Below are 26,487 nucleotides of genomic sequence, written 5' to 3' on the forward strand. Positions count from 1 at the left end.
TCATCCCCATCATCCTCCTCGTCCTCCTCCTCCTCTTCGCCCGCTAACTCGTCCTGTACACTGCCCTGGCCAGACAATGGCTGACTGTCATCAAGGCTTTCCTCTTCCTCAGCTGCAGACGCCTGATCCTTTATGTGCGTCAAACTTTGCATCAGCAGACGCATTAGGGGGATGCACATGCTTATTATGGCATTGTCTGCACTAACCAGCCGTGTGCATTCCTCAAAACACTGAAGGACTTGACACATGTCTTGAATCTTCGACCACTGCACACCTGACAACTCCATGTCTGCCATCCTACTGCCTGCCCGTGTATGTGTATCCTCCCACAAAAACATAACAGCCCACCTCTGTTCACACAGTCTCTGAAGCATGTGCAGTGTTGAGTTCCACCTTGTTGCAACGTCTATGATTAGGCGATGCTGGGGAAGGTTCAAAGAACGCTGATAGGTCTGCATACGGCTGGAGTGTACGGGCGAACGGCGGATATGTGAGCAAAGTCCACGCACTTTGAGGAGCAGGTCGGATAACCCCGGATAACTTTTCAGGAAGCAATGCACCACCAGGTTTAAGGTGTGAGCCAGGCAAGGAATGTGTTTCAGTTGGGAAAGGGAGATGGCAGCCATGAAATTCCTTCCGTTATCACTCACTACCTTGCCTGCCTCAAGATCTACAGTGCCCAGCCACGACTGCGTTTCTTTCTGCAAGAACTCAGACAGAACTTCCGCGGTGTGTCTGTTGTCGCCCAAACACTTCATAGCCAATACAGCCTGCTGACGTTTGCCAGTAGCTGCCCCATAATGGGAGACCTGGTGTGCAACAGTGGCAGCTGCGGATGGAGTGGTTGTGCGACTGCGCTCTGTTGACGAGCTCTCGCTTCTGCAGGAGGACGAAGAGGAGGAGGAGGGGGTGCGAATGGCTACAGCCAATTGTTTCCTAGACCGTGGGCTAGGCAGAACTGTCCCAAACTTGCTGTCCCCTGTGGACCCTGCATCCACCACATTTACCCAGTGTGCCGTGATGGACACGTAACGTCCCTGGCCATGCCTACTGGTCCATGCATCTGTTGTCAGGTGCACCTTTGTGCTCACAGATTGCCTGAGCGCATGGACGATGCGCTCTTTAACATGCTGGTGGAGGGCTGGGATGGCTTTTCTGGAAAAAAGTGTCGACTGGGTAGCTCGTAGCGTGGTACAGCGTAGTCCATCAGGGCTTTGAAAGCTTCGCTTTCAACTAACCGGTAGGGCATCATCTCTAACGAGATTAGTCTAGCTATGTGTGCGTTCAAACCCTGTGTACGCGGATGCGAGGCTAAGTACTTCATTTTTCTAACCATAGTCTCATGTAGGGTGAGCTGGACTGGAGAGCTGGAGATCGTGGAACTAGCGGGGGTGCTGGTGGACATGGCAGACTGAGAGACGGTGGGAGATGGTATTGTTGCCGCCGGTGCCCTAGATGCAGTGTTTCCTACTACGAAACTGGTGATTCCCTGACCCTGACTGCTTTGGCCTGGCAAAGAAACCTGCACAGATACTGCATGTGGTGCGGAAAATGGTGGCCCTACACTGCCGGAAGGGATGTTGCGTTGCTGACTAGCTTCATTGGCCGAGGGTGCTACAACCTTAAGGGACGTTTGGTAGTTAGTCCAGGCTTGCAAATGCATGGTGGTTAAATGTCTATGCATGCAACTTGTATTGAGACTTTTCAGATTCTGTCCTCTGCTTAAGGTAGTTGAACATTTTTGACAGATGACTTTGCGCTGATCAATTGGATGTTGTTTAAAAAAATGCCAGACTGCACTCTTTCTAGCATCGGATACCTTTTCAGGCATTGCAGACTGAGCTTTAACCGGATGGCCACGCTGTCCTCCAACAGGTTTTGACTTTGCCACGCGTTTTGGGCAAGATACGGGCCCGGCAGATGGAGCCTGTTGCGATGTTGATGCCTGCTGCGGCCCCTCCTCCTCCGCTTCAGAACTGCTGCCGCCTGCACCCTGTTCCCCCAATGGCTGCCAATCGGGGTCAAGAACTGGGTCATCTATTACCTCTTCTTGTAGCTCGTGTGCAACTTCGTCTGTGTCACCGTGTCGGTCGGTGGTATAGCGTTCGTGATGGGGCAACATAGTCTCATCAGGGTCTGATTCTTGATCATTACCCTGCGAGGGCAATGTTGTGGTCTGAGTCAAAGGACCAGCATAGTAGTCTGGCTGTGGCTGTGCATCAGTGCACTCCATGTCAGATTCAACTTGTAATGGGCATGGACTGTTAACTGCTTCACTTTCTAAGCCAGGGACGGTATGTGTAAAGAGCTCCATGGAGTAACCCGTTGTGTCGCCTGCTGCATTCTTCTCTGTTGTTGTTTTTGCTGAAGAGGACAAGGAAGCGACTTGTCCCTGACCGTGAACATCCACTAACGACGCGCTGCTTTGACATTTACCAGTTTCACGAGAGGAGGCAAAAGAGCTAGAGGCTGAGTCAGCAAGATAAGCCAAAACTTGCTCTTGCTGCTCCGGCTTTAAAAGCGGTTTTCCTACTCCCAGAAAAGGGAGCGTTCGAGGCCTTGTGTAGCCTGACGACGAACCTGGCTCCACAGCTCCAGACTTAGGTGCAATATTTTTTTTCCCACGACCAGCTGATGCTCCACCACTACCACTACCCTCATTACCAGCTGACAATGAACGCCCCCGGCCACGACCTCTTCCACCAGACTTCCTCATTGTTTTAAAAACGTAAACAAACTAACGGTATTTGTTGCTGTCACACAAATTACAAGGTGAGCTATAACTTCAGTATGATTTAGCTACCCCTTTACAGGTGAGTGAGACCACAATGAAAATCAGGCACAATGTTACACACTCTGTTGTTGGTGGCAACAAATGAGAGAGATGCCACACACGCAGGACTGTCACTGAAGCACAAATGTAAATATTAATCTCCCACTGATTTGATTTTTTTTTTTTTTTCAGGGAGACTTTAGGAAAAAAAAATAATAGAATAAAATGATTTTTTCAGGAAGAATTTAGAAACCAAATAAAATAAAATGATTTTTTCAGGGAGAATTTAGAAAACAAATAAAACAAAAAAATGCTTTCTATGGCCCACTGAGTGAGAGATGACGCACACAGGAGTCAGGAGTGGCACACAAGCCCAGAGGCCAATATTTATCTCCCACTGATTGATGTAGTGATTTTTTCAGGTAGATTTTGGAACCCAAATCAAGCTAAAAAAATAATAGGCTTTCTATGGCCCACAATTGGAGAGAGAGAGAGAGAGAGATGGCACACCCAGGAGTCAAGACTGGCACACAAGCAGAAAGGGCAATATTAATCTCCCACTGATTTTTTTTTTTTTTTTTTTTTTCAGGGAGACTTTAGGAAAAAAAAATAATAGAATAAAATGATTTTTTCAGGAAGAATTTAGAAACCAAATAAAATAAAATGATTTTTTCAGGGAGAATTTGGAAAACAAATAAAACAAAAAAAGGCTTTCTATGGCCCACTGAGTGAGAGATGACGCACACAGGAGTCAGGAGTGGCACACAAGCCCAGAGGCCAATATTTATCTCCCACTGATTGATGTAGTGATTTTTTCAGGTAGATTTTGGAACCCAAATCAAGCTAAAAAAATAATAGGCTTTCTATGGCCCACAATTGGAGAGAGAGAGAGAGATGGCACACCCAGGAGTCAAGACTGGCACACAAGCAGAAAGGGCAATATTAATCTCCCACTGATTTTTTTTTTTTTTTTCTTTTTTTTCAGGGAGACTTTAGGAAAAAAAAATAATAGAATAAAATGATTTTTTTCAGGGAGAATTTAGAAAACAAATAAAACAAAAAAAGGCTTTCTATGGCCCACTGAGTGAGAGATGACGCACACAGGAGTCAGGAGTGGCACACAAGCCCAGAGGCCAATATTTATCTCCCACTTTTTTTTTTGTTCCAGGGAAAATTTATAAACCCAATAAAAAAAATGATAAATAGGCTTTCTATGGCCCACTATCTGAGAGACAGAGAGAGATGGCACGCTTAGGACTGGCACACAAGCCCACAGGCCAATATTAATCTCCCTTTTTTTTTAAGGGAGAATTTATAAAACCAAAAAAAATAAATAAATAGGCTTTCTATGGCCCACTATTTGTGAGAGAGATGGCACGCTCAGGACTGGCACACAAGCCCAGAGGCCAATATTAATCTCCCACTTTTTTTTTTTTTTTCCAGGGAAAATTTATAAACCCAATAAAAAAAAAAAATAAATAAATAGGCTTTCTATGGCCCACTATCTGAGAGAGAGAGATGGCACGCTTAGGACTGGCACACAAGCCCAAAGGCCAATATTAATCTCCCACTGATTGATTTATTGATTTTTTCAGGTAGAATTTAGAACCCAAATAAAGCAAAAAAAAAAAAATGGGCTTTCTATGGCCCACTGAGTGAGTGATGATGCACACAGGAGTCAAGAGTGGCACACAAGCCCTGAGGCCAATAGTTTTCTCCCACTGATTGATGTAGTGATTTTTTCAGGTACATTTTAGAACCCAAATCAAGCAAAAAAAATAAATAGGCTTTCTATGGCCCACTATTTGTGAGAGAGATGGCACGCTCAGGACTGGCACACAAGCCCAGAGGCCAATATTAATCTCCCACTTTTTTTTTTTTTTTCCAGGGAAAATTTATAAACCCAATAAAAAAATAAAAATAAATAGGCTTTCTATGGCCCACTATCTGAGAGAGAGAGATGGCACGCTTAGGACTGGCACACAAGCCCAAAGGCCAATATTTATCTCCCACTGATTGATGTAGTGATTTTTTCAGGTAGATTTTGGAACCCAAATCAAGCTAAAAAAATAATAGGCTTTCTATGGCCCACAATTGGAGAGAGAGAGAGAGATGGCACACCCAGGAGTCAAGACTGGCACACAAGCAGAAAGGGCAATATTAATCTCCCACTGATTGATTTATTGATTTTTTCAGGTAGAATTTAGAACCCAAATAAAGCAAAAAAAAAAAAATGGGCTTTCTATGGCCCACTGAGTGAGTGATGATGCACACAGGAGTCAAGAGTGGCACACAAGCCCTGAGGCCAATAGTTTTCTCCCACTGATTGATGTAGTGATTTTTTCAGGTAGATTTTATAACCCAAATCAAGCAAAAAAATAAATAGGCTTTCTATGGCCCACTGAGTGAGAGATGACACAGACAGGGATGGCACTCTAGCAGAAATGTCAATCTTAATCTCCCACAAAAAAAAAAAAAAAACAGGGAGTGTCCTTCAATTACTATCTCCCTGCAGTAATCTCAGCCAGGTATGGCAGGCAGCAATAAGGAGTGGACTGATGCACAAATTAAATAAAAAGTGTGTACAAACAAAAAAGATAGCTGTGCAGAAAGGAAGGAACAAGAGGATTTGTGCTTTGAAAAAAGCAGTTGGTTTGCACAGCGGCGTACACACAGCAATGCAGCTATCAGGGAGCCTTCTAGGGCAGCCCAATGAGCTACAGCGCTGAGGGGGAAAAAAAAAAAAATGTAGCTTCCACTGTCCCTGCACACCGAAGGTGGTGTTGGGCAGTGGAAATCGCTACAGCACAAGCGGTTTGGTGGTTAATGGACCCTGCCTAACGCTATCCCTGCTTCTGACGAAGCGGCAGCAACCTCTCCCTAAGCTCAGATCAGCAGCAGTAACATGGCGGTCGGCGGGAACTCCCCTTTATAGCCCCTGTGACGCCGCAGACAGCAAGCCAATCACTGCAATGCCCTTCTCTAAGATGGTGGGGACCAGGACCTATGTCATCACGCTGCCCACACTCTGCGTTTACCTTCATTGGCTGAGAAATGGCGCTTTTCACGTCATTGAAACGCGACTTTGGCGCGAAAGTCGCGTACCGCATGGCCGACCCCGCACAGGGGTCGGATCGGGTTTCATGAAACCCGACTTTGCCAAAAGTCGGCGACTTTTGAAAATGAACGACCCGTTTCGCTCAACCCTACTTATCAGTGCTGTTCAGCAATTAAGATGCTGATATCTATCACTGACAGCAGCATGTAAATAGGGTGATTGCTGGTGTGCCCGTGATTCCTTTTCACAAAAAACTGAGGGGTTTTCAACCTGGTAAAGGCAGGACTGTCTCAACAGTCGGGAGGACGCAAGTCCATTATGTACAGTGGGGAAAAAAGTATTTAGTCATCCACGAATTGTGCAAGTTCACCCACTTAAAAAGATGTGAGAGGCCTGTAATTAACATCATAGGTAGATCACAACTATGAGTGTCAAAATGAGAAAACAAATCCAGAAAATCGCCTTGTCCGATTTGGCAAGATTTATTTTCCAAATTATGGTGGAAAATAAGTATTTGGTCACCTAAAAACATGAAGATTTCTGGCTCTCACAGACCTGTAACTTCTTCTTTAAGAGGTTCCTCAGCCCTCCACTCATTACCTATAGTAATGGCACCTGTGTGAACTTGTTATCAGTATAAAAGACACCTGTCCACAACCTCAAACAGTCACACTCCAAACTCCACTATAGAGGTGCCTAGATCAAGACCAGAGACACCATCGGAGCAGACCATTCCATCTGGGAGTATAATAAAAGGTCTTTTTGTGTCTTGCATTGGGCATACTAGAATGCTGTGAAAGAGCTCTTAACGGTGCTGGCTATACTTTTCATGAGGAAAATCTGGTGACAGGTTCCCATAAATAGAAAAAAAACTGTGATAACTGAAAGTGTGCTAGCTGAAAGTTGAGGCTCTCTGCTATCACACTATTTGACACCTGTTTGAGACTTCCTGTTTCTCAGCTGGCAGATAATACTGTGTAGTGGAGACTGGGAGTGTGCAGCATATGAATACATTGGAGATGCTGCTATGTTTATACACAGGGAAGGAGCTATTATGGGCATACTGAATGACATTCAGTAAGTAGAGATACAAGATGTATTCCTCTGTGTTACCAACCAGCAGGAGGAGGTTAGAAACAGCTATTGCAATCCTGCCACAGCTTCACCTCCTGTAATAGACTCATATTAAATAGGTTGTTCAGTCAAAACCGATAAGTCTGCAGTCACTCTCTGTGTCTGCAGACTTATGAATCCCTCCAGCGGAAGCACTGTGTGCTGTGGGGATTCACCGATTTCAGACCCAGGAACAGAGCGTACGTATGAGTTATACATACTCCTGGCCATGCACATGTATGGAGCAAGGTCGAGCCCCGACCAGTGATGTGGATGGAAAGTGGGCGTGTCCAACTAAATGTCTGCTACTTTGTGGCCTCGCTCCATATCAGTGTATGGCCAGGGGCATGTACAGGGTGGGCCATGTATATGGATACACCTAAATAAAATGGGAATGGTTGGTGATATCAACTTCCTGTTTGTGGCACATTAGTATATGGGAGTTGGAAAACTTTTCAAGATGGGTGGTGACCATAGCGGCCATTTTGAAGTCAGCCACTTTGGATCCAACTTCATTTTTTCCAATGTGAAGAGGGTCATGTGACACATTATTATTATTATTATTATTATTATTATTATTATTTATTATTATAGCGCCATTTATTCCATGGCACTTTACATGTGAGGAGGGGTATACATAATAAACAAGTACAATAATCTTGAACAATACAAGTCACAACTGGTACAGGAGGAGAGAGGACCCTCTCTCCATCAAACATATTGAGAATTTCACTAGAAAAACAATGGTGTGCTTGGTTTTAACATAACTTTATTCTTTCATGAATTATTTACAAGTTTCTCTTTGTTTACAGCCATTGACATGTCGCAGAGGTTAACACGTTTGGAGCTGATAGAAATTGTGTTGATGTGTGGTGAATGCAGTACCCGGGTCATTGCAGCAGATTTCAATGCAAGACACCCTACAAAAGAAAATTGTCACCATTCTCATGTTATTTAGGTGTATCCATATACAGTGGGGCAAAAAAGTATTTAGTCAGTCAGCAATAGTGCAAGTTCCACCACTTAAAAAGATGAGAGGCGTCTGTAATTTACATCATAGGTAGACCTCAACTATGGGAGACAAACTGAGAAAAAAAAATCCAGAAAATCACATTGTCTGTTTTTTTATCATTTTTTTTGCATATTATGGTGGAAAATAAGTATTTGGTCAGAAACAAAACAATCAAGATTTCTGGCTCTCACAGACCTGTAACTTCTTCTTTAAGAGTCTCCTCTTTCCTCCACTCATTACCTGTAGTAATGGCACCTGTTTAAACTTGTTATCAGTATAAAAAGACACCTGTGCACACCCTCAAACAGTCTGACTCCAAACTCCACTATGGTGAAGACCAAAGAGCTGTCAAAGGACACCAGAAACAAAATTGTAGCCCTGCAACAGGCTGGGAAGACTGAATCTGCAATAGCCAACCAGCTTGGAGTGAAGAAATCAACAGTGGGAGCAATAATTAGAAAATGGAAGACATACAAGACCACTGATAATCTCCCTCGATCTGGGGCTCCACGTAAAATCCCACCCCGTGGGGTCAGAATGATCACAAGAACGGTGAGCAAAAATCCCAGAACCACGCGGGGGGACCTAGTGAATGAACTGCAGAGAGCTGGGACCAATGTAACAAGGCCTACCATAAGTAACACACTACGCCACCATGGACTCAGATCCTGCAGTGCCAGATGTGTCCCACTGCTTAAGCCAGTACATGTCCGGGCCCGTCTGAAGTTTGCTAGAGAGCATTTGGATGATCCAGAGGAGTTTTGGAAGAATGTCCTATGGTCTGATGAAACCAAACTGGAACTGTTTGGTAGAAACACAACTTGTCGTGTTTGGAGGAAAAAGAATACTGAGTTGCATCCATCAAACACCATACCTACTGTAAAGCATGGTGGTGGAAACATCATGCTTTGGGGCTGTTTCTCTGCAAAGGGGCCAGGACGACTGATCCGGGTACATGAAAGAATGAATGGGGCCATGTATCGTGAGATTTTGAGTGCAAACCTCCTTCCATCAGCAAGGGCATTGAAGATGAAACGTGGCTGGGTCTTTCAACATGACAATGATCCAAAGCACACCGCCAGGGCAACGAAGGAGTGGCTTCGTAAGAAGCATTTCAAGGTCCTCGAGTGGCCTAGCCAGTCTCCAGATCTCAACCCTATAGAAAACCTTTGGAGGGAGTTGAAAGTCCGTGTTGCCAAGCGAAAAGCCAAAAACATCACTGCTCTAGAGGAGATCTGCATGGAGGAATGGGCCAACATACCAACAACAGTGTGTGGCAACCTTGTGAAGACTTACAGAAAACGTTTGACCTCTGTCATTGCCAACAAAGGATATATTACAAAGTATTGAGATGAAATTTTGTTTCTGACCAAATACTTATTTTCCACCATAATATGCAAATAAATTGTTAAAAAAACAGACAATGTGATTTTCTGGATTTTTTTTTCTCAGTTTGTCTCCCATAGTTGAGGTCTACCTATGATGTAAATTACAGACGCCTCTCATCTTTTTAAGGGGTGGAACTTGCACTATTGCTGACTGACTAAATACTTTTTTGCCCCACTGTAAATGGCCCATCACTGAACATAATGTTCTGTAGAAACTGAGGGTCCTGTTCCAATTTTTGTTTTGCCCATTCTGCAAATTCAGTGCTCCGATCTGGGTCATCCTCATTGAGATGCTGCAGCAGCTGGATTTTGTAAAGGTGCCATATGTGAGTAGCTAATATCCGCCGAAGGAATGTTCGTCTGATGCCAGATCAGTGCGCTGAATTTGCAGAATGGGCAAAACAAAAATTATAACAGGACCCTCAGTTTAAACAGAACATTACGTTCAGTGATGAGGCAAACTTATTTGGATGGGTCATTTATATGGATACACCTAAATAACATGGTGACAGTTTTCTTGCGTAGGGTGTCTTGCATTGAAATCTGCTGCAATGACCAGGGTACTGCGTTCACCAGACATCAACGCAATAAACTGTAAACAAAGAGAAACTTTTAAATAATTCATGAAAGAATAAAGTTATGTTAAAACCAAGCACTCCATTGTTTTTCTTGTTAAATTTTCAGTAAGTTTGATGTGTCACATGACCCTCTTCCCATTGGACAAAATAAAGTTGGATCCAAAATGTCTGACTTCAGAATGGCCGCCATGGTCACCACCCATCTTGAAAAGTTTTCCCCCTCCCATATACTAATATGCCACAAACATGAAGTTGATATCACCAACCATTTCCATTGTATTTAGGTGTATCCATATACATGGCCCACTTGGTATAACTCATACATACCCTTTGTTTCCAGGTCTGAAGCCGACGAATCCCCGAATTGCAAAGTGCATGTGCAGGAGGGATTCATAGGTCTGCAGCCACAGAAAGTGACTGCAGACTTATCAGTTTAGACTGGACAAATTCTTTAAACCTTTTAGATTATATTCCATAATGAGTGTTTGGGGCATTTTTGATGCTGCCGGTTTCCGGCAACATTTCTACACCAGATAGCTAAATTAGGTTACTTGCGTGCTCTTGAGTAAGTGTTTACATGAAATTTATAATTGCTTTTTCATCATGCTTTGTTTTGGAAATTTCCTGGTAATTGTTATCTTTGCTAGAACTTTTTTGCTAACATCATATGTGGCTCACATTTTTATAGCATTTCTATACCAGAAATGCAATAAAAACACATTAGTGTCTTTAATTTCCCAATCTCGTTCAAGTTTTCTCACTGAGTATCTAAAGAGTGAGAGATATTCATAGCTGCTTTAGAGATCTAACATGTTGAAACACAGGTCCAGTAAATAGTAAAGGCTATGTAGCAATAAAAGAAAATTCTCTGATATAAAAACAAGAGTCGACCTAAAATTTCCATTATTAGATTTGCATTCAGGGGGTCAAAATCATTAGCAAATGGTTAATTTCATAACTGAACCTGACATCTTTTGAAAATACAGTAAGTAGAACAGTGAAAATTATGTAATTTTTCAATTTTCAGGCAAATATATGCAATGATAATATCCAGACTTGTCTACACAGAATAAACATGTATTACATAAAAATAAAACCACAAAACTTAAAAGGGTTATTTTGGATTTTGCTTATTTTTTGCTATGGTGATCACAGAATCATAGAATCATAGAATGTTAGAGCTGGAAGGGACCTCCAGGGTCATTGTGTCCAACCCCCCTGCTCAGTGCAATACTCACGAAACCATCTCAGACATATGTCTGTCCAGCCTCAGTTTGAAGCCTTCCACCTCTCGTTGCAGCCTTTTCCACTCATTGATCACCCTCACTGTCAAAAAGTTTTTCCTAATATCTAATCTGTATCTTCTCCCTGTCAGTTTCATTCCATTGCTTCTTGGTTTTCCATGTGCCAGTGAGAATAATGGTGATCCCTCTACACTGTGACATCCCTTCAGATATTTGGAGATGGCTATTGTTTCCTCGTAGCCTTCTTTTTTGCAAGCTAAACATTCCCAGATCCTTTAACTGTTCCTCGTAGGACATAATTTGTAGTCCGCTCACTACCCAGGTAGCTCTTTTCTGAACTTTCTTGTGTTTTTAATTGTCTTTTTTTATCATGTGGTGCCCAGAACTGGACACAGTATCCTAGATGAACCTGACCAAGGAGGAGTAGTGCTAAGGTCTTACAGGCAGCTAGTTGCTAATTATCTGCCTGTTCTGCCTGGTGCCGATCTCTGCAGACTTAGTGCCGTCAAGAACCAGTCCTACAAACAATTGTGCTTCCTTAGACCTCATGTGAACAGAGAAGTTCTTCCTCTTCCGGTCCGCTCTGTCATTGGGGCGTCACTGCAGACTTTTTGCTGATTGACTGCTGGATCCCTTCAGTTACCGGGAGTTGGCCGGCAATGACATGACATTGGTAGAGACACTCCAAGAACAGAACAGATGAGGGAATAAGATGCTTTAGCAAAAAAAACCACCAAGAGTTGCAGAATCACCGGCAGAAGGGTCCCGTGCCTGATCTAAGCCGGCAGAGATCAGTGACAGGGAGAACCGGCATGTAGTTAGCAACTACCTGACTGTAAGATATTAGCCCCATAGCAAAAATTAAGTAAAGTCCAGATAATCCCTTTAATAAGGTATCACATTGTATATTATGACTTATAGTATTATTCCGTACTGTTAAAACTATCAATGTGATCTGATTTTTGTAAATGTATTCTACATTGGAAAAATAAATATACCCTTTTCCTTGTCTTTTCTTTCAAGAAGGGCCTTATGACTGTATAAAGGGCATGAATGTACCATGGTTGATTGACAAAATGGATTCCTCCAAAGCGAGCTGGAAAACTATCCTGTAAAATAGAAAAATATGGTAAGCTAAAGAACAAGACACTGAAAACATGTACAGTATTTGTAAAAAAAAAACAAGGTATTTATGGTTATAAGCAAGATAATGAGAAATTAAAAACCCTGTGACTTTTCACTCAGCGGCAATCAGTTTACAAAAAAATGGTGTAATTGAAAATCCAGCTTAATATATCATTTATATCAGCCTCTGGGTTTTCTTTCTGGATGGCACATGCTATGTGTAAGTAAAGGCTATTTTTGTCTTATCTAGTTCATTTCATCTGCCCTTAGTTGCTAAATAACTGGCCATGGGTGCGAAACACACTGAAGTCAGTAATTAAAGATATTTTCCCCAAATACAGACTTAAATAGTAATTAATTGGAAAACACTGGCTCCAGTCAGAGTCCTCAAGGAGTAAAAAATAAGACACTTTATAAGACAGTCTGTTTTAACAAGCAATTCTGTTCTTCCCTGTGGGAAAAATCATTAGGAACATTGCAGCATTAATTCATAGACCTAGCCAAGACTGGCAATGGTTTAAGGTGACCCTCCATCCCGACACTAAAAAGTGATTTCTCATTTCTAATGTATACTCAATCTGACTAGCGTCCTCTATTTGCCTCTGTTGTCTCCTCGGTGGAAATTGATGTTCCGATTAGTCACTTTTCAGTCCAAGAGTGGAGGATTGCTTTAAGGTGCCATTGATGGAACTAAAACAAAGTATTTCTATAAAATATAGGCCCAAAGAAGTCAAGCCAAGTGTATGAAAAATTGGGCCCGTCACCTCTGCAAATCTCCAACATGACTTCATCCGAGTGCAGGTCTCTGTGTTCTTCCAAATTTTCAACGAGTGCAAGAGCTACAGCCATTACATGCATTATTCTGGTCCATGAATCAAACAAAAGTATTTCATAATGTGATTTTATTCCCACAGACATTTGGATGGAGAGAAAAACAGTTCATCTGAACAGCCCTATTGAATAACATGGATCAGTGTTCTGCGTGAGTGCTATCGAATCAAAAATCTGACAGCAATTCGCTGTGAATTTTGAGGGAATTTAGATATAAAGCGGTTTTCCCATGAATAGAGTACATTTCAACCAATACATATTAGAATAAAAATAAGTTCCACAAATTGGATATGTTGAAAACAAAGCACTTGCCAGGGCCCCACTTTTCAGCTATATGCAAATGTGACATTATCCTCAATCAAAACTTTATATAACAATAAACGATGTAGATTGGTAAATAAATACGATGCTGCCTTTATCTGTATATATTAATTCAAGCATATTGTGTCAAGTACTTCTCAAATAAGAAGCTGGGGGCCCACTCTTTTGCAGGGGCCCACCGGATTATTCTCCTGTTGGCCAGTCCAAGCCTGGCTGCGTCTGGCTGTGCAGGAACACCGTCTGATTATACCACAGTTCCTGGGGAGGGAAGGAGGCAAAAGCGTATACAGACATTACAGCATGGGATCACAGCTGACTCTTTTTGTGAGGTAAATCTTTTACAGCTTGTTTTTATACATGTTTTCCTGACAAAAAGAATCACCTGTTATCCCGTGCTGCAATGTCTGTATACTCTTTTGCTTCCTCTGCGGTCAGTCGACTGTAGGTTCTCTCATGTGAGAGCATCAGGCAGATACTGCTAATGACACCTGGCTCAAACTCTGTCAGACAACCCCTTTAAAGGGAACCTGTCAAATATAATAACATTATCAATCAGGTTAATAGCATTCTGACACTGTGCAGCAGCCGTACTGAGAGCTCTACTGCCAGAAGGAAATGAACTTTATTCCTGCCGGTAGCGTTTGGCTTCCAGTCAGAGGAGTGCCACTGGCACAGTTCCAGTCAGTCCTCTGTCCATATTGAGCATCTGTAGCCACACTCTTGACACTGACTGAAAGCAAGTTCATTATTTTATCAAACTGTCACTCAATGTAGTGTGAATTAGAAAAACAGAAGTACTTATAACAGGAGAGACAGAAGCATTTTCTGGTAGTGTGCACACCTTTAGACAGAGGATATATGACAGATTAACTATAGATACAGAAAAATATAGCCAGCAAGAGAAGACAGACAATTATATATTTTTATTTCCTTATCCTTAATGGTACCACATTACCTGACACTAATTGTGAACGCCATAAAGTAAAACAAATAAAAATAAAATCCAGAAATGCTGTATATAGGTCACATATATAAAAAAAAGTAGAAATTTGCTTTGATATGGGTATACCTTGACGTTTGGTGGAGCAGCTTAGTATACATTTTTTGCAAAAAACGTATCAACCAAATACCCTGTTTTTTACATCTTTTTACTAGCACTTGCGGATTACTGTGATTTTTTTAAACTGAGTGTTTTTGGTTCTACTATGCTCTTTTGTGTCTTCAAGTTTTTATATATACACTGAGGTTTTTTTTAACATAGGAAACTGTTGTACATTTCAAAAACTGCTGATAAAAATTGATGTCATACAGAGTACATAAGAATTGCATATGGATGACAATATAGATGCGAAAAATGCCTGTTTATCTGGATAAACATTTGTCAATTTTTAATACGTTCATGTGAAAAGGTGAAAATTATTTTAAAAATGTAGTAAAAGGAGTAATAAATGGACCCTAAATAATACCTATGAAGGGTATGAAGGCAATGACACAGAAGCAGCATACAGTGGTGATCATGAGCTTTCAGATAATTAACCAAACCATTCTCTATGATTTTCAAAACTACTCGAAAGTAGAATGATGTACAGTACATTTTTAGTGTACAGTGAAAGTGTAGATGAGTATTCCATTTTTTGTAAAATGTGAATTTGCAAAACTTGCCTACAAATCACGTTACCAGATGAGAAACACTAGAAGCAAAAAAAAAAAAAAATATGCATGAAAACAGGCCTCACATGCCCACAAAAATCCCCATGGTTGTTTTCTAAAGAAGCACTCCCATCAAAAATGTTATCCTCTTTATACTGTATATTGCAATTATCATATTATATAGCCCTTTGTATTTACAATTGCTCATTTTGCATTTTTACCCAGCTAATTATTCTGCTTTCCATTCGATCTGTGACATCATTTGATTAAAAACTGACTAAATGAGTCCTTCTTAGCTATAACTAGAAACAGGAGGTCAATATTCCCTGCATCTCATGAGTCACTGCAAAAGTCCCTGGCAGGGGGGAGGAACAGAGCAGCTGGGTCAGGAATTGAAGAGGGGAAAAGAGACTTCTTGTTTCTGCATAGAGCAAAGAAAGAGAAGAATTAGCTGGGTAGAAAAGACAAAATAAGTAATTGTAAGTACACAGTGCTATATAATATGATGACTGACATTAGATGTACTATCCTGTCGAGGTGGGGTGGGACCGTATGACCACCGACGGGATAATACGTCATATGCGATCGGCCGCGCTCACGGGGGACATGAGCGCGGCCGATCGCGGCTGGGTATCAGCTGACTATCGCAGCTGAAATCCGGCACTATGTGCCAGGTGCGGTCACAGACCGCCCCGGCACATTAACCCCCGACACACTGCGATCAAACATGATCGCAGTGTCCCGGCAGTATAGTGAGGCATCGCGAAGGGAGGGGGCTCCCTGCGTGCTTCCCTGAGACCCCCAAAACAACGTGATGTGATCACGTTGCTGCGGGGGTCTCTTACCTCCTCGTCCCTGCAGCAGGCCTGGATCCAAGATGCCTGCGGGGCTCCATCCGTGTCCTGCAGGGAGGTGGCTTACCAGCGCCTGCTCAGAGCAAGCGCTGGTAAGCCTGCAGGAGTGCACGTCAGATCGTTAATCTGACACAGTGCACAGCAAAGTGTCCGATCAGCGATCTTACACTATAACATGATGTCCCCCCCCCCCCTGGGGCAATGTTATAGTGTAAAAAAATATTCACGTGTGAAACAAATTTAAAAAAAATCCAAAAACAAAATATATAAATATGTTGTTCCTATAAATACATTTCTTTATCTATATAAAAAAAATAAAAGTACACAAATTTAGTATCGCTGCATCCGTAACGACGCGACATATAAAACTGTCCCAGTAGTTAACCCCTTCAGTGAACACCGTAAAAAAAACGAGGCAAAAAACAACGCTTTATTATCATACCGCCAAACACAAAGTGGAATAACACACGATCAAAAAGATTGATATAAATAACCATGGTACCGCTGAAAACATCATCTTGTCCTGCAAAAAACAAGCCACCATACACCATCATCAAATAAAAAATAAAAAAGTTATAGTCCTCAGAATAAAGCGATGCAAAAATAATTATTTTTTTCTATAAAATAGTTTTTATCGTATAAAAGCGCCAAACATAAAAAAATATAAATGAGGTTTCGCTGTAATTATACTGAGCTGAAGAATAAAACTGCTTTATCCATTTTACCAAACGTGGAACAGTATAAACGCCTCCCAAAAGAAATTCATGAATAGCTGGTTTTGGTCATTCTGCCTCACAAAAATGGGAATAAAAAGCGATCAAAAAATGTCACGTGCCCGAAAATGTTACCAATAAAAACATCAACTCGTCCAACTAAAAACAAGACCTCATATGACTCTGTGGACCCAAATATGGAAAAATTATAGCTCTCAAAATGTGGTAACGCAAAAAATATTTTTTGCAATAAAGAGCGTCTTTCAGTGTGTGACGGCTGCCAATCGTAAAAATCCGCTAAAAAACCCGCTATAAAAGTAAATCAAACCCCCCTTCATCACCCCCTTAGTTAGAGAAAAATTAAAAAATTTAAAAAATGTTTTTATTTCCATTTTCCCATTAGGGTTAGGGTTAGGGCTAGGGTTAGGGCTAGGGTTAAGGCTACAGTTAGGGTTGGGGCTAAAGTTAGGGTTTGGATTACATTTAAGGCTGGGAATAGGGTTGGGATTAGGGTTAGGGGTGTGTCAGGGTTAGGGGTGTGGTTAGGGTTACCATTGGGATAAGGGCTAGGGGTGTGTTTGGATTTCAGTTATAATTGGGGGGTTTCCACTGTTTAGGCACATCAGGGGCTCTCCAAATGCAACATGGCATCCGATCTCAATTCCAGCCAAATCTGCATTGAAAAAGTAAAACAGTGCTCTTTCCCTTCCGAGCTCTCACGTGCGTACAAACAGGGGTTTACCCCAACATATGGGGTATCAGCAAACTCAGGACACATTGAACAACAACTTTTGGGGTCCAATTTCTCCTGTTACCTTTGGGAAAATACAAAACTGGGTGCTAAAAAAAAATTTTTGTGGAAAAAAAAGAATTTTTATTTTCACGGCTCTGCGTTATAAACTTTAGTGAAACATTTGGGGGTTCAAAGTTCTCACAACACATCTAGATAAGTTCCTTAGGGGGTCTAGTTTCCAATATGAGGTCACTTGTGGGGGGTTTCTATGTGATGTGACGCCTGCAGACCATTCCATCTAAGTCTGCATTCCAAATGGCACTCCTTCCCTTCCGAGCCCTACCATGCGCCCAAATGGTGGTTCCCCCCACATATGGGGTATCAGCATACTCAGGACAAATTGGACAACAACTTTTGGGGTCCAATTTCTCCTGTTACCCTCCGAAAAATACAAAACTGGGGGCTAAAAAATAATTTTTGTGGGAAAAAAAATGTTTTTTTTCATGGCTCTGCGTTATAAACTGTAGTGACACACTTGGGGGTTCAAAGCTCTCACAACACATCTAGATGAATTTCTTAGGGGGTCTACTTTCAAAAATGGTGTCACTTGTGGGGGGTTTCAATGTTTTGGCACATCAGTGGCTCTTCAAACGCAACATGGCGTCCCATCTCAATTCCTGTCAATTTTGCATTGAAAAGTCAAACGGCGCTCCTTCCCTTCCGAGCTCTCCCATGTGCACAAACAGTGGTTCACCCCCACATATGGGGTATCAGCGTACTCAGGACAAATTGTACAACATCTTTTGGGGTCCAATTTCTTCTCTTACCCTACGGAAAATAAAAAATTGGGGGCGAAAAATCATTTTTGTGAAAAAATATGATTTTTTATTTTTATGGCTCCGCATTATAAACTTCTGTGAATCACTTTATGGGTCAAAGTGCTCACCACACATCTAGATGTGTTCCTTAGGCGGTCTACTTTCTAAATGATGTCACTTGTGGGGGATTTCAATGTTTAGGCACATCAGGGGCTCTCCAAACGCAACATGGCGTCCCATCTCAATTCGAGTCAATTTTGCATTGAAAAGTCAAATGGCACTCCTTCGCTTCCGAGCTCTGCCATGTGCCCAAACAGTGGTTTACCCCCACATATGGGGTATCGGCGTACTCAAGACAAATTGTACAACAACTTTTGGGGTCCATTTTCTCCTGTTACCCTTGGTAAAATAAAACAAATTGGAGCTGAAGTAAATTTTTTGTGATTAAAAGTTAAATGTTCATTTTTATTTAAACATTCCAAAAATTCCTGTGAAATACTTGAGGGGTTAATAAACTTCTTGAATGTGGTTTTTAGCACCCTGAAGGGTGCAGTTTTTAGAATAGTGTCACACTTGGATATTTTCTATCATATAGACCCCTCAAAAAGACTTCAAATGAAATGTGGCCACTAAACAAATGGTGTTGTAAAAATGAGAAATTGCTGGTCAAATTTTAACCATTATAACTCCCTAACAAAAAAATTTGTTCCAAAATTGTGCTGATCTAAAGTAGACATGTGGAAATTGTTACATATTAAGTATTTTGTGTGGCATATCTCTGATTTAATTGCATAAAAATTCAAAGTTGGAAAATTGCAAAATTTTCTACATTTTTGCCAAATTTCCGTTTTTTTCACAAATAAACGCAGGCGATATCAAAGAAATTTTACCACTATCATGAAGTAAAGTATGTCATAGGAAAACATTGTCAGAATCACTGGGATCCTTTGAAGTGTTCCAGAGTTATAACCTCATAAAGGGACAGTGGTCAGAATTGTAAAATTTGGCCTGGTCATTAACGTGAAAACCACCCTTGGGGGTACAGTGGTAATGGGAGGACTTTTTATGGCATTTTTATTGGTGCATTCTAATGTGTTTAAGTCATATTAAACTAGAGAAAGCAACATTTCTAGAGCTCACACCATGCTGAAAAAATTAAACCAAAGTCACAATCCAAAATTCTGTGCGTTCTACTGAGCAAGAATTATGTGCCCTGTGTAATAAACACATGAAAATTCTGTTACCTTGTAAGTGGTGAGAGAGATGACAGGGGGAATGTTAAAACATATGACAGTCATCAAGGCTTTATTCAGTACGACAGTCTTGTATTAGACTGTCACTAGACTTAATTGATAGCTGACATAACTATTAGAAGATGGTTCAAAAAAAAGGTCACTAAGTAATTGTGACTTTTCCATGGAAATCAATAAGCCATCAAAGTGACAAACTAAATCCCATCATACAAAGTATGTCTAAGCACTATTGCAATTACATGATATATTTTTACGATGTACTGTAAATGGCTATATATAAGATAGCAACATTTGTATGTTCCAAAACATATTTAGTAACCCCTCTTATGGATGAGGCAAAATTCAATCAATTGAAAATTATTATTTGGCTCCATTTAAAATGCACATATACTTGCACTTGCACTATCACATATCTACTAAATTCTCTGTTCAGCCATATTACAGCAATTTAATTTGTTTTGTATAATTTAATAGTCAATTAAAACCACTATACAATTCACTAACTAGTTTAAGACTAGAAAAAAGAACAAAAAGCAGCACAAAAATTCTTGGTGGGGTTCAAAAGCTTCCCAGGTATGTACCAAACCTAGTAAATATATTTAAAAAATGGAAGTAGCACACCGTCTTGAGGTCAAATCATGTACATTTTAATTGACCATCTGGCGATGTTTCGGTCCAGGAATGTGGATTTTTCTCACCAGATGGGCAATTAAAATGCGCGTGATTTGACCTCAAGATGGTGTGCTACTTCCATTGTTTTATATAGTTCAAGACCAGGCCATAAACCCCTGCTCATGATCCAGAACATTTTTAAATAATGCAGGTTTAAGAGCTGTAAATATTTTTGTAATTCTGATATTCAAATCATTTTTGCAACTTTTCATCGTGATACATAGGGTCTAATTTTTAAGTTATTTTTCATACTTTTTTTTATTTGTTAAAGACCATTTAGGACCACAGAAATACATTTTAAAATTTGTTCATCTTTCTGTAACAATTTTTGTATATATCGGACAACAGCAATTTAGTCTGGTAGTGACATTATTTTAATTTATTTTTCATTTATTTTACATAATGTTCCATAAATTCACAAAAGACCTTTAGGGGACATTTCAAAATTTCAATACTTATTATAATCTGATCTCCTCTGAAACTGGGGCTGATATAGTAGCCCCAGTTGCAGCAGGATTTCAGCCCCCAAGACCTAGCAGCTCTTGCTTCTTCACTACACATAGAGTAGAGTACTTCCAATCCTGTATACACAGCCTTTGTTCAGCACGATGTATACAGTAATAGGGAAGGCAGAGATGGTAACCACCCATCTCTGCCTTCTCTTTGAAGAGTATGGCTGCAGCTGCTCTATTATGCTATTTCAGAACATCTCTGTAGAAGAAGTTTATTGGCGACCACAAGGACATTTTTTGGCTGTGGACGGTCCTGAAATAGTTAATGTTACCATATTGTTTCTGAATTAAAACCACAATACAAAGACTATAGTACTACTTTATAATGACCATATAATGGTGCTGTCATGCTTCTGGATTCGAACCCTTGATTCTGTGCTCTGTGGTAAGCTTTTCTTTTCACGGAGCCACAACTGATACACCTTTTCTGTAGATGTTTTCTTAATGTTTTAGGTAACAGGTGTTTTTTATTTGCTCTGTTTGTGTGTCCTACCACTTTTCAGGTGCAGCTTGAAGTACCTTTCCCTACTCGTGTTTCCTGCTGGTGATAGACTTTTTTGGATTCATTCCCTTTGAGTAGTTTATGTTGGTTGCAGAAAGTTTTGTATGTGACTTCTTATCTCCATAGGGAACTGCTACTCTAGCGATCCTAGGAGCTGCTAAGGAAATTCAGGGTAAGCCATCGTCGAGTGGGGTAGACATTGCATTACCTTAGGGTGCAAGCTCTGTGGTCAAATAAGAAAACACCGAGAGCACAGCTCACGCGGTGGATTCCAGTGGCACGAATACCTGACTCATACGCACAAATCAGTTTCCATGTTGTATTCACTGCAGGCTTCCATTACAATGCCCAGCATATCCAGACTTTAATCTGAGAACCACGTACCCTACATGTGTGAAGAAGGTTCTATTACGACCGAAACGTTTTTCGTGTACTACAATAAATTTTGTCTCAACGCATTTAAGCTGAGTGCTAGGTTTACATTGATTAATCTCTGTGGTCAGGCAGGGGAGGACCAGGGTCAGAAAACGGCTTTTCCTAGTCTGAACAAGGACCTGTCAGGTTCACGTATTTGTCTTCCTGGTTTGTTCGTTACACATCGGAATATGCTTTAGCAGTCATAGCAGGTAGATACCAGTTCTACTAAGACACTCTACAGATCATTTAAGAAAATACAGCTCAGTTTAATTCAGTTGCTCCCAAGTGAAGTCTGAGCTGATCAATTTTCCATCTGGCCCAGATTTCCATGAAAACTTCTACCGACACCAGTAAATTTAGCAGACACAAAATACAAGTTTACTTGTTAGACATTTTTGATGCCTTACATTTATCCGACCTACACAATCGTCATATCCTCTAACATTCCTCTGATCTTGTTTTGTTTGCTGCCTCAAATGCCTCTTTTACCGTACTTCCTATTATGCCCAATGCCTCCAAATATTGTATCTCAGAAATAATGGGGTAATAAATATAGACATTCTTTAAAAAATGAAACAATCAGTACCTCAAAAAATAATAGTACCAAATAGGGACCTCTTTTCCTTCCTTAGAAATGAATGGATGTGGACATTTTTATTATCTAGGGGCACAAAGGGAAAATAAATTACATAAAAATTTTACAACAATATCCTTAGTAGCTTTGGTTTTATTGCTAAATGAAAATGATGCGACAGTGCTCCTAGTGAAATAATATATCAGCAGTGGGTCATGTTGGTCTACAGATTACATTAAATGCATTGGAAGCTAACATTATCAGTGTCTCATTGACAAAAGGAAAGTTTAGCAATCTAATTTTAAAGTGTCACAGGAAAGACATTTCACACTTCACAGTTCTAGTACAGTGCAGCACAAATTACTAAAATGTTTTGCACAAAGGAACTTGAAGCCTTATCTATGATTTCACAATTCTGTTTCCAATTCAATACGTATCTGGTTCGAATAATATGGCTGTTAATGTTGCGGGAAACCATTGTGGAAGATTATCTTCTCACTGATGCAAAATGTAACAATAAATCAGGTCTATTTAATGGCGCAGGCTGAGTTACGTTAAAACAAAAGCGCTTATTAAATGGTAATGAAAAATGCGATAGACCAAATGGCAACCACAAGACAAATCCCATTGGAAATGCTTCAAATCTGTCTTCATTTAGTGGAGACTGAAAAATCAAGTATCATTTGAAAGTCAGGAATTATATTTTCTATTAAATATTTAAAGCATGTCTGCCACCTGATCATGGCAGCATACTCTGAGGGCACATCCACAATGGCATACAAAATAGTGTGCCATTAGCAAATAGATGATATTACAAGCAAAAAACAGTGAACTCAGCTATAAGTCTTCTGTATTTATAAGGGAATGTGTCTCTCTACTCTTCTCAATAGTGACTTATTGGCTGCTGTGTATCAATGTATAGTCAGGAGTCAGGAGAAAGGTGACAACGGCCCAATTTGTATTTATTGATCACTCCGACTAGCCAAACTGCTCAACATGTTTTTGAGCCACTTTGGCCACAGGTAGAACAACCTGTAACATACTTGTTAGTGAATTGAAAATTGTTTTACCACTTTGTTTCAAGAATAAAAGTTCTAAAACTGAAACAGTACATTTTGAACCATCATGGATTTTTTATGCCATAGGCTACCATTCAATGATGTGAACCATATGCTATCATTCACCCTTTTACAGGGAAATACAACATGGCTCTGTATGTATATTTCCTGATGCTTCTATGTAATGTTATCCTATGCTCTTTTGTGCTTCATTTCACCAGAAAAGTAATGTTGATAGGTAATATTACATACTTGAAGTTAGGTTTTTACAGCAATGCTATGTAGAAAGTGACTAATGACATTAGCATTTGTGTGATGCAACAGGATATGCCTCTTAGAGATACAAGAGTGATGATGTAGTTGTAGGTAAAATTACTAAAAATAATATATCCCCCCAAACCAATGCCTCGGGAAAAGTGTCTTTGGGTAGAGAATAACATTGCAGATCTCAGCTTTCAGCAGAATTATATCAGCACTTAGAAATTGCAAGAGATAACTGAGACATACAGCTACGATTATCTCTAATGTCACAATAACAAGCATTACAGAAAAAGAACTGACACAAATTACATTGTGAAGTCATTTAAGATAGTTTAGAGGAACTACATATGTTAACAAACTTCAGAAAGTACACACAGTATCATCTGCATGCCCTTCTGAATAGCTAATCTTGGTGAAACGCGCGTTGGGGTAAGGAGACACTACTCCAGACTCTCCAAGGTGAATCCGTTTCCTTTACTTTGCGAGCATTGTATTTTCTATGGCCACTTGTTTCACTCCTCACTATTAGGTATTATCTTACACGCTATAGGATTACTTAGACCTGCTACCATGATCTATTGATATGCATTGATGATAGGTAGATATTCAGTGACTTACCTTAAGTTACTCTTTGTTACTGGTTAAACTTCAAATCCAGGCATATTTCTGAATTGGGTGACCTCATTTGTTTTGAGAACGGTATAATCCCTATCACTGTTACATATACATATATTTTCATAATTTTAGATTGTTATCTATTGGAAGTCTGGGCCATCTCATTGGTGAGGCACTCTGCTTTTTAATTATTGCTCATGTATTTTCTTCTTTTAAATTGTTAATACAAGTTAATTTTTATTCTAATGGATTTCTTCACTCCCCTGTGTTTATTTATACTGAGGTTCGTGGATTACATATTGATGCAAAGTGCCATTGTCTGATAGCATTTGAGCATTTTTTGATAAATTGACCTCCAGGATAGCTGCAGCTTTTGATACTCTTCCAGCACCCAGCACCTCTTATTAAGCACCTCTTATTAAGGATCAGTCCCTTAGGCCTAGCTTGTTAGTCTGAATAACGACAATGGACAAGATAAAGATTCCCAACTCACATCATTACTACAATATCATAGGTACTTTCAGATGCATCAAATGTAATGTAGTGTACTTAGTTATATGCACCAAATGTCCGACTGGGGGTCTGTTTGTAGGGGGAGACTGGATAAAAACTCAGAGCAAAGATGAGTTCTCATTTTCATTCTCATAAAATATGTGCCTCTTCAGATAGTGTGTTATACTATGCCTGATAGAGACCTGAGTATTCAGGAAAGCTGCTATATTACCATCTTTTCAGTTAGTCATTCATGACCAGAGGTATTTTCATTTTTTTTTTTTTGCTCCTCCTCTTCGTAGAGCCTATACATTTTTTTATTTTCCTGTCAAAATGGCCATGTGAGGGCTTGTATTTTTGTGAGAAAAGTTGTACTTTTGAACGACACCATTGGTTTTAACATATCAGGTACTGGAAAATGGGAAAAAATTCCAAGTGTGGTGAAATTGCAAAAAATAGTGAAATTCCACAGTTGTATTTTATTTTTTACCATGTTCACTAAATGCTAAAACTGACCTGCCATTATGATTCTCCAGGTCAATATGATTTCATAAACAATATGTCTAGTGGTAAAAAATCCAAATTTTGTTTAAAAAAAAAACATTTTACGAGACCTGTAGCGTCTCCATTTTTTGTTATTTGGGGCTAGGTGAGGGCTTATTTTTTGTGTGCCAAACTGATGTTTTTATTGATACCATTTTGATGTAGACATGATCTTTTGATCATCCATTATTGCATTTTATTGCAGAGTAGCGGCGACCAAAAAAACCTAATTCTGGTGTTTTGATTTTTTCTCGTTATGCTGTTTACTGATCAGGTTAACTCTGTTTTTATATTGAAAGATCGGGTGATTCTGATGATTCTGAACGCGGCGATACCAAATAGGTGTAAATTTGTTTTATTTTTCATTGTTTTTTTTAATGGGGTGAAAGGGGGTGATTTGAACATTTATATATTTCTTTATGTTTTTAAAAACATTTTTTACTTTTTGCATGCTTCAATAGTCTCCATGAGAGACTAGAAGTGGCAGTACTTTGATTGGCTCTGCTACATACAGGCTATGATCAGATCATTAGTATGTAGCAGAAATGTTCAGTTCCTATGAGAATTGCTCTCATAGCAATCCAGCTATGACAACCATAGAGGTCTCTTGATGACCTCTGCTTGTCATGCCGACCCAGCATGACCTGCGATCATGTGATGGGTTCACAGATGGGTGGGATTTCCGGCACTCTTACCAGAAGCGTAAGTTAAATGCCACTGTCAGAGATTGACAGCGGCATTTAACAGGTTAACAGCCGCGGGTGGATCACGATTCCACCTGCGGCTGTTAGAGGCACATGTCAGCTGTTCAAAACAGCTGACATGCCGGGAAAAATGTGGGCTCAATGCCGAAGCCCACGTCAAAGGCCCAACATCGGAAAATTGATAAAAGGTATCAACCACTGAAGACTCTCAATTTTTTATATTTTTTTATCTGCTGGCTAACAAAGTACAAAGATTTATTTTCTCTAATTCTCTTTAAAGCATTCCAGTAATCTGGCTTGACATTGAGAACTTTATAAAACACAAATATCAGATATAGTATACAATATTCCTAATATTGCTGAAATATCGGGTCTTTTAGCAGTTGTTATGTATAAACATTTTCCTACTGCCTTACTGAACTGATTGTCATTTGGCTGCTAATTACTTTGTTTATCTCCGTCAGGTAGTTGACTTCCATTGGTTTTGCATGTTTGAATTCAAAAGCTTCAATTATTTCTTGTATCTTGCGCATTTGGTTCAGCAGAAAACTGCTGTGTTTATTATCATTTTTTTCAAAATTCTGATTTAGGATTTGCTGTATTCCTGTATCAATCGCTTCTCAATCAAAACAGACTAAAAGATCATCCACGTATAGTACTGTGCAAAAGTTTA

At 40.1% G+C, this 26,487-nt stretch overlaps 1 protein-coding gene across 1 annotated transcript in view; it reads right to left on the reverse strand.

Moving 5' to 3' along the window:
- CLVS2 (clavesin 2) overlaps positions 1-26,487 on the reverse strand; it is a 131,326-nt gene that overhangs the window by 23,902 nt on the left and 80,937 nt on the right. The window contains exon 3 of the mRNA XM_069726127.1: positions 12,165-12,275. Coding sequence (XP_069582228.1) covers positions 12,165-12,275 — 111 coding nt within the window. The remainder of the gene's footprint in view (positions 1-12,164; positions 12,276-26,487) is intronic.

This window comes from Ranitomeya imitator, chromosome 5 (assembly GCF_032444005.1).
Source record: "Ranitomeya imitator isolate aRanImi1 chromosome 5, aRanImi1.pri, whole genome shotgun sequence".
NCBI lineage: Eukaryota > Metazoa > Chordata > Amphibia > Anura > Dendrobatidae > Ranitomeya > Ranitomeya imitator.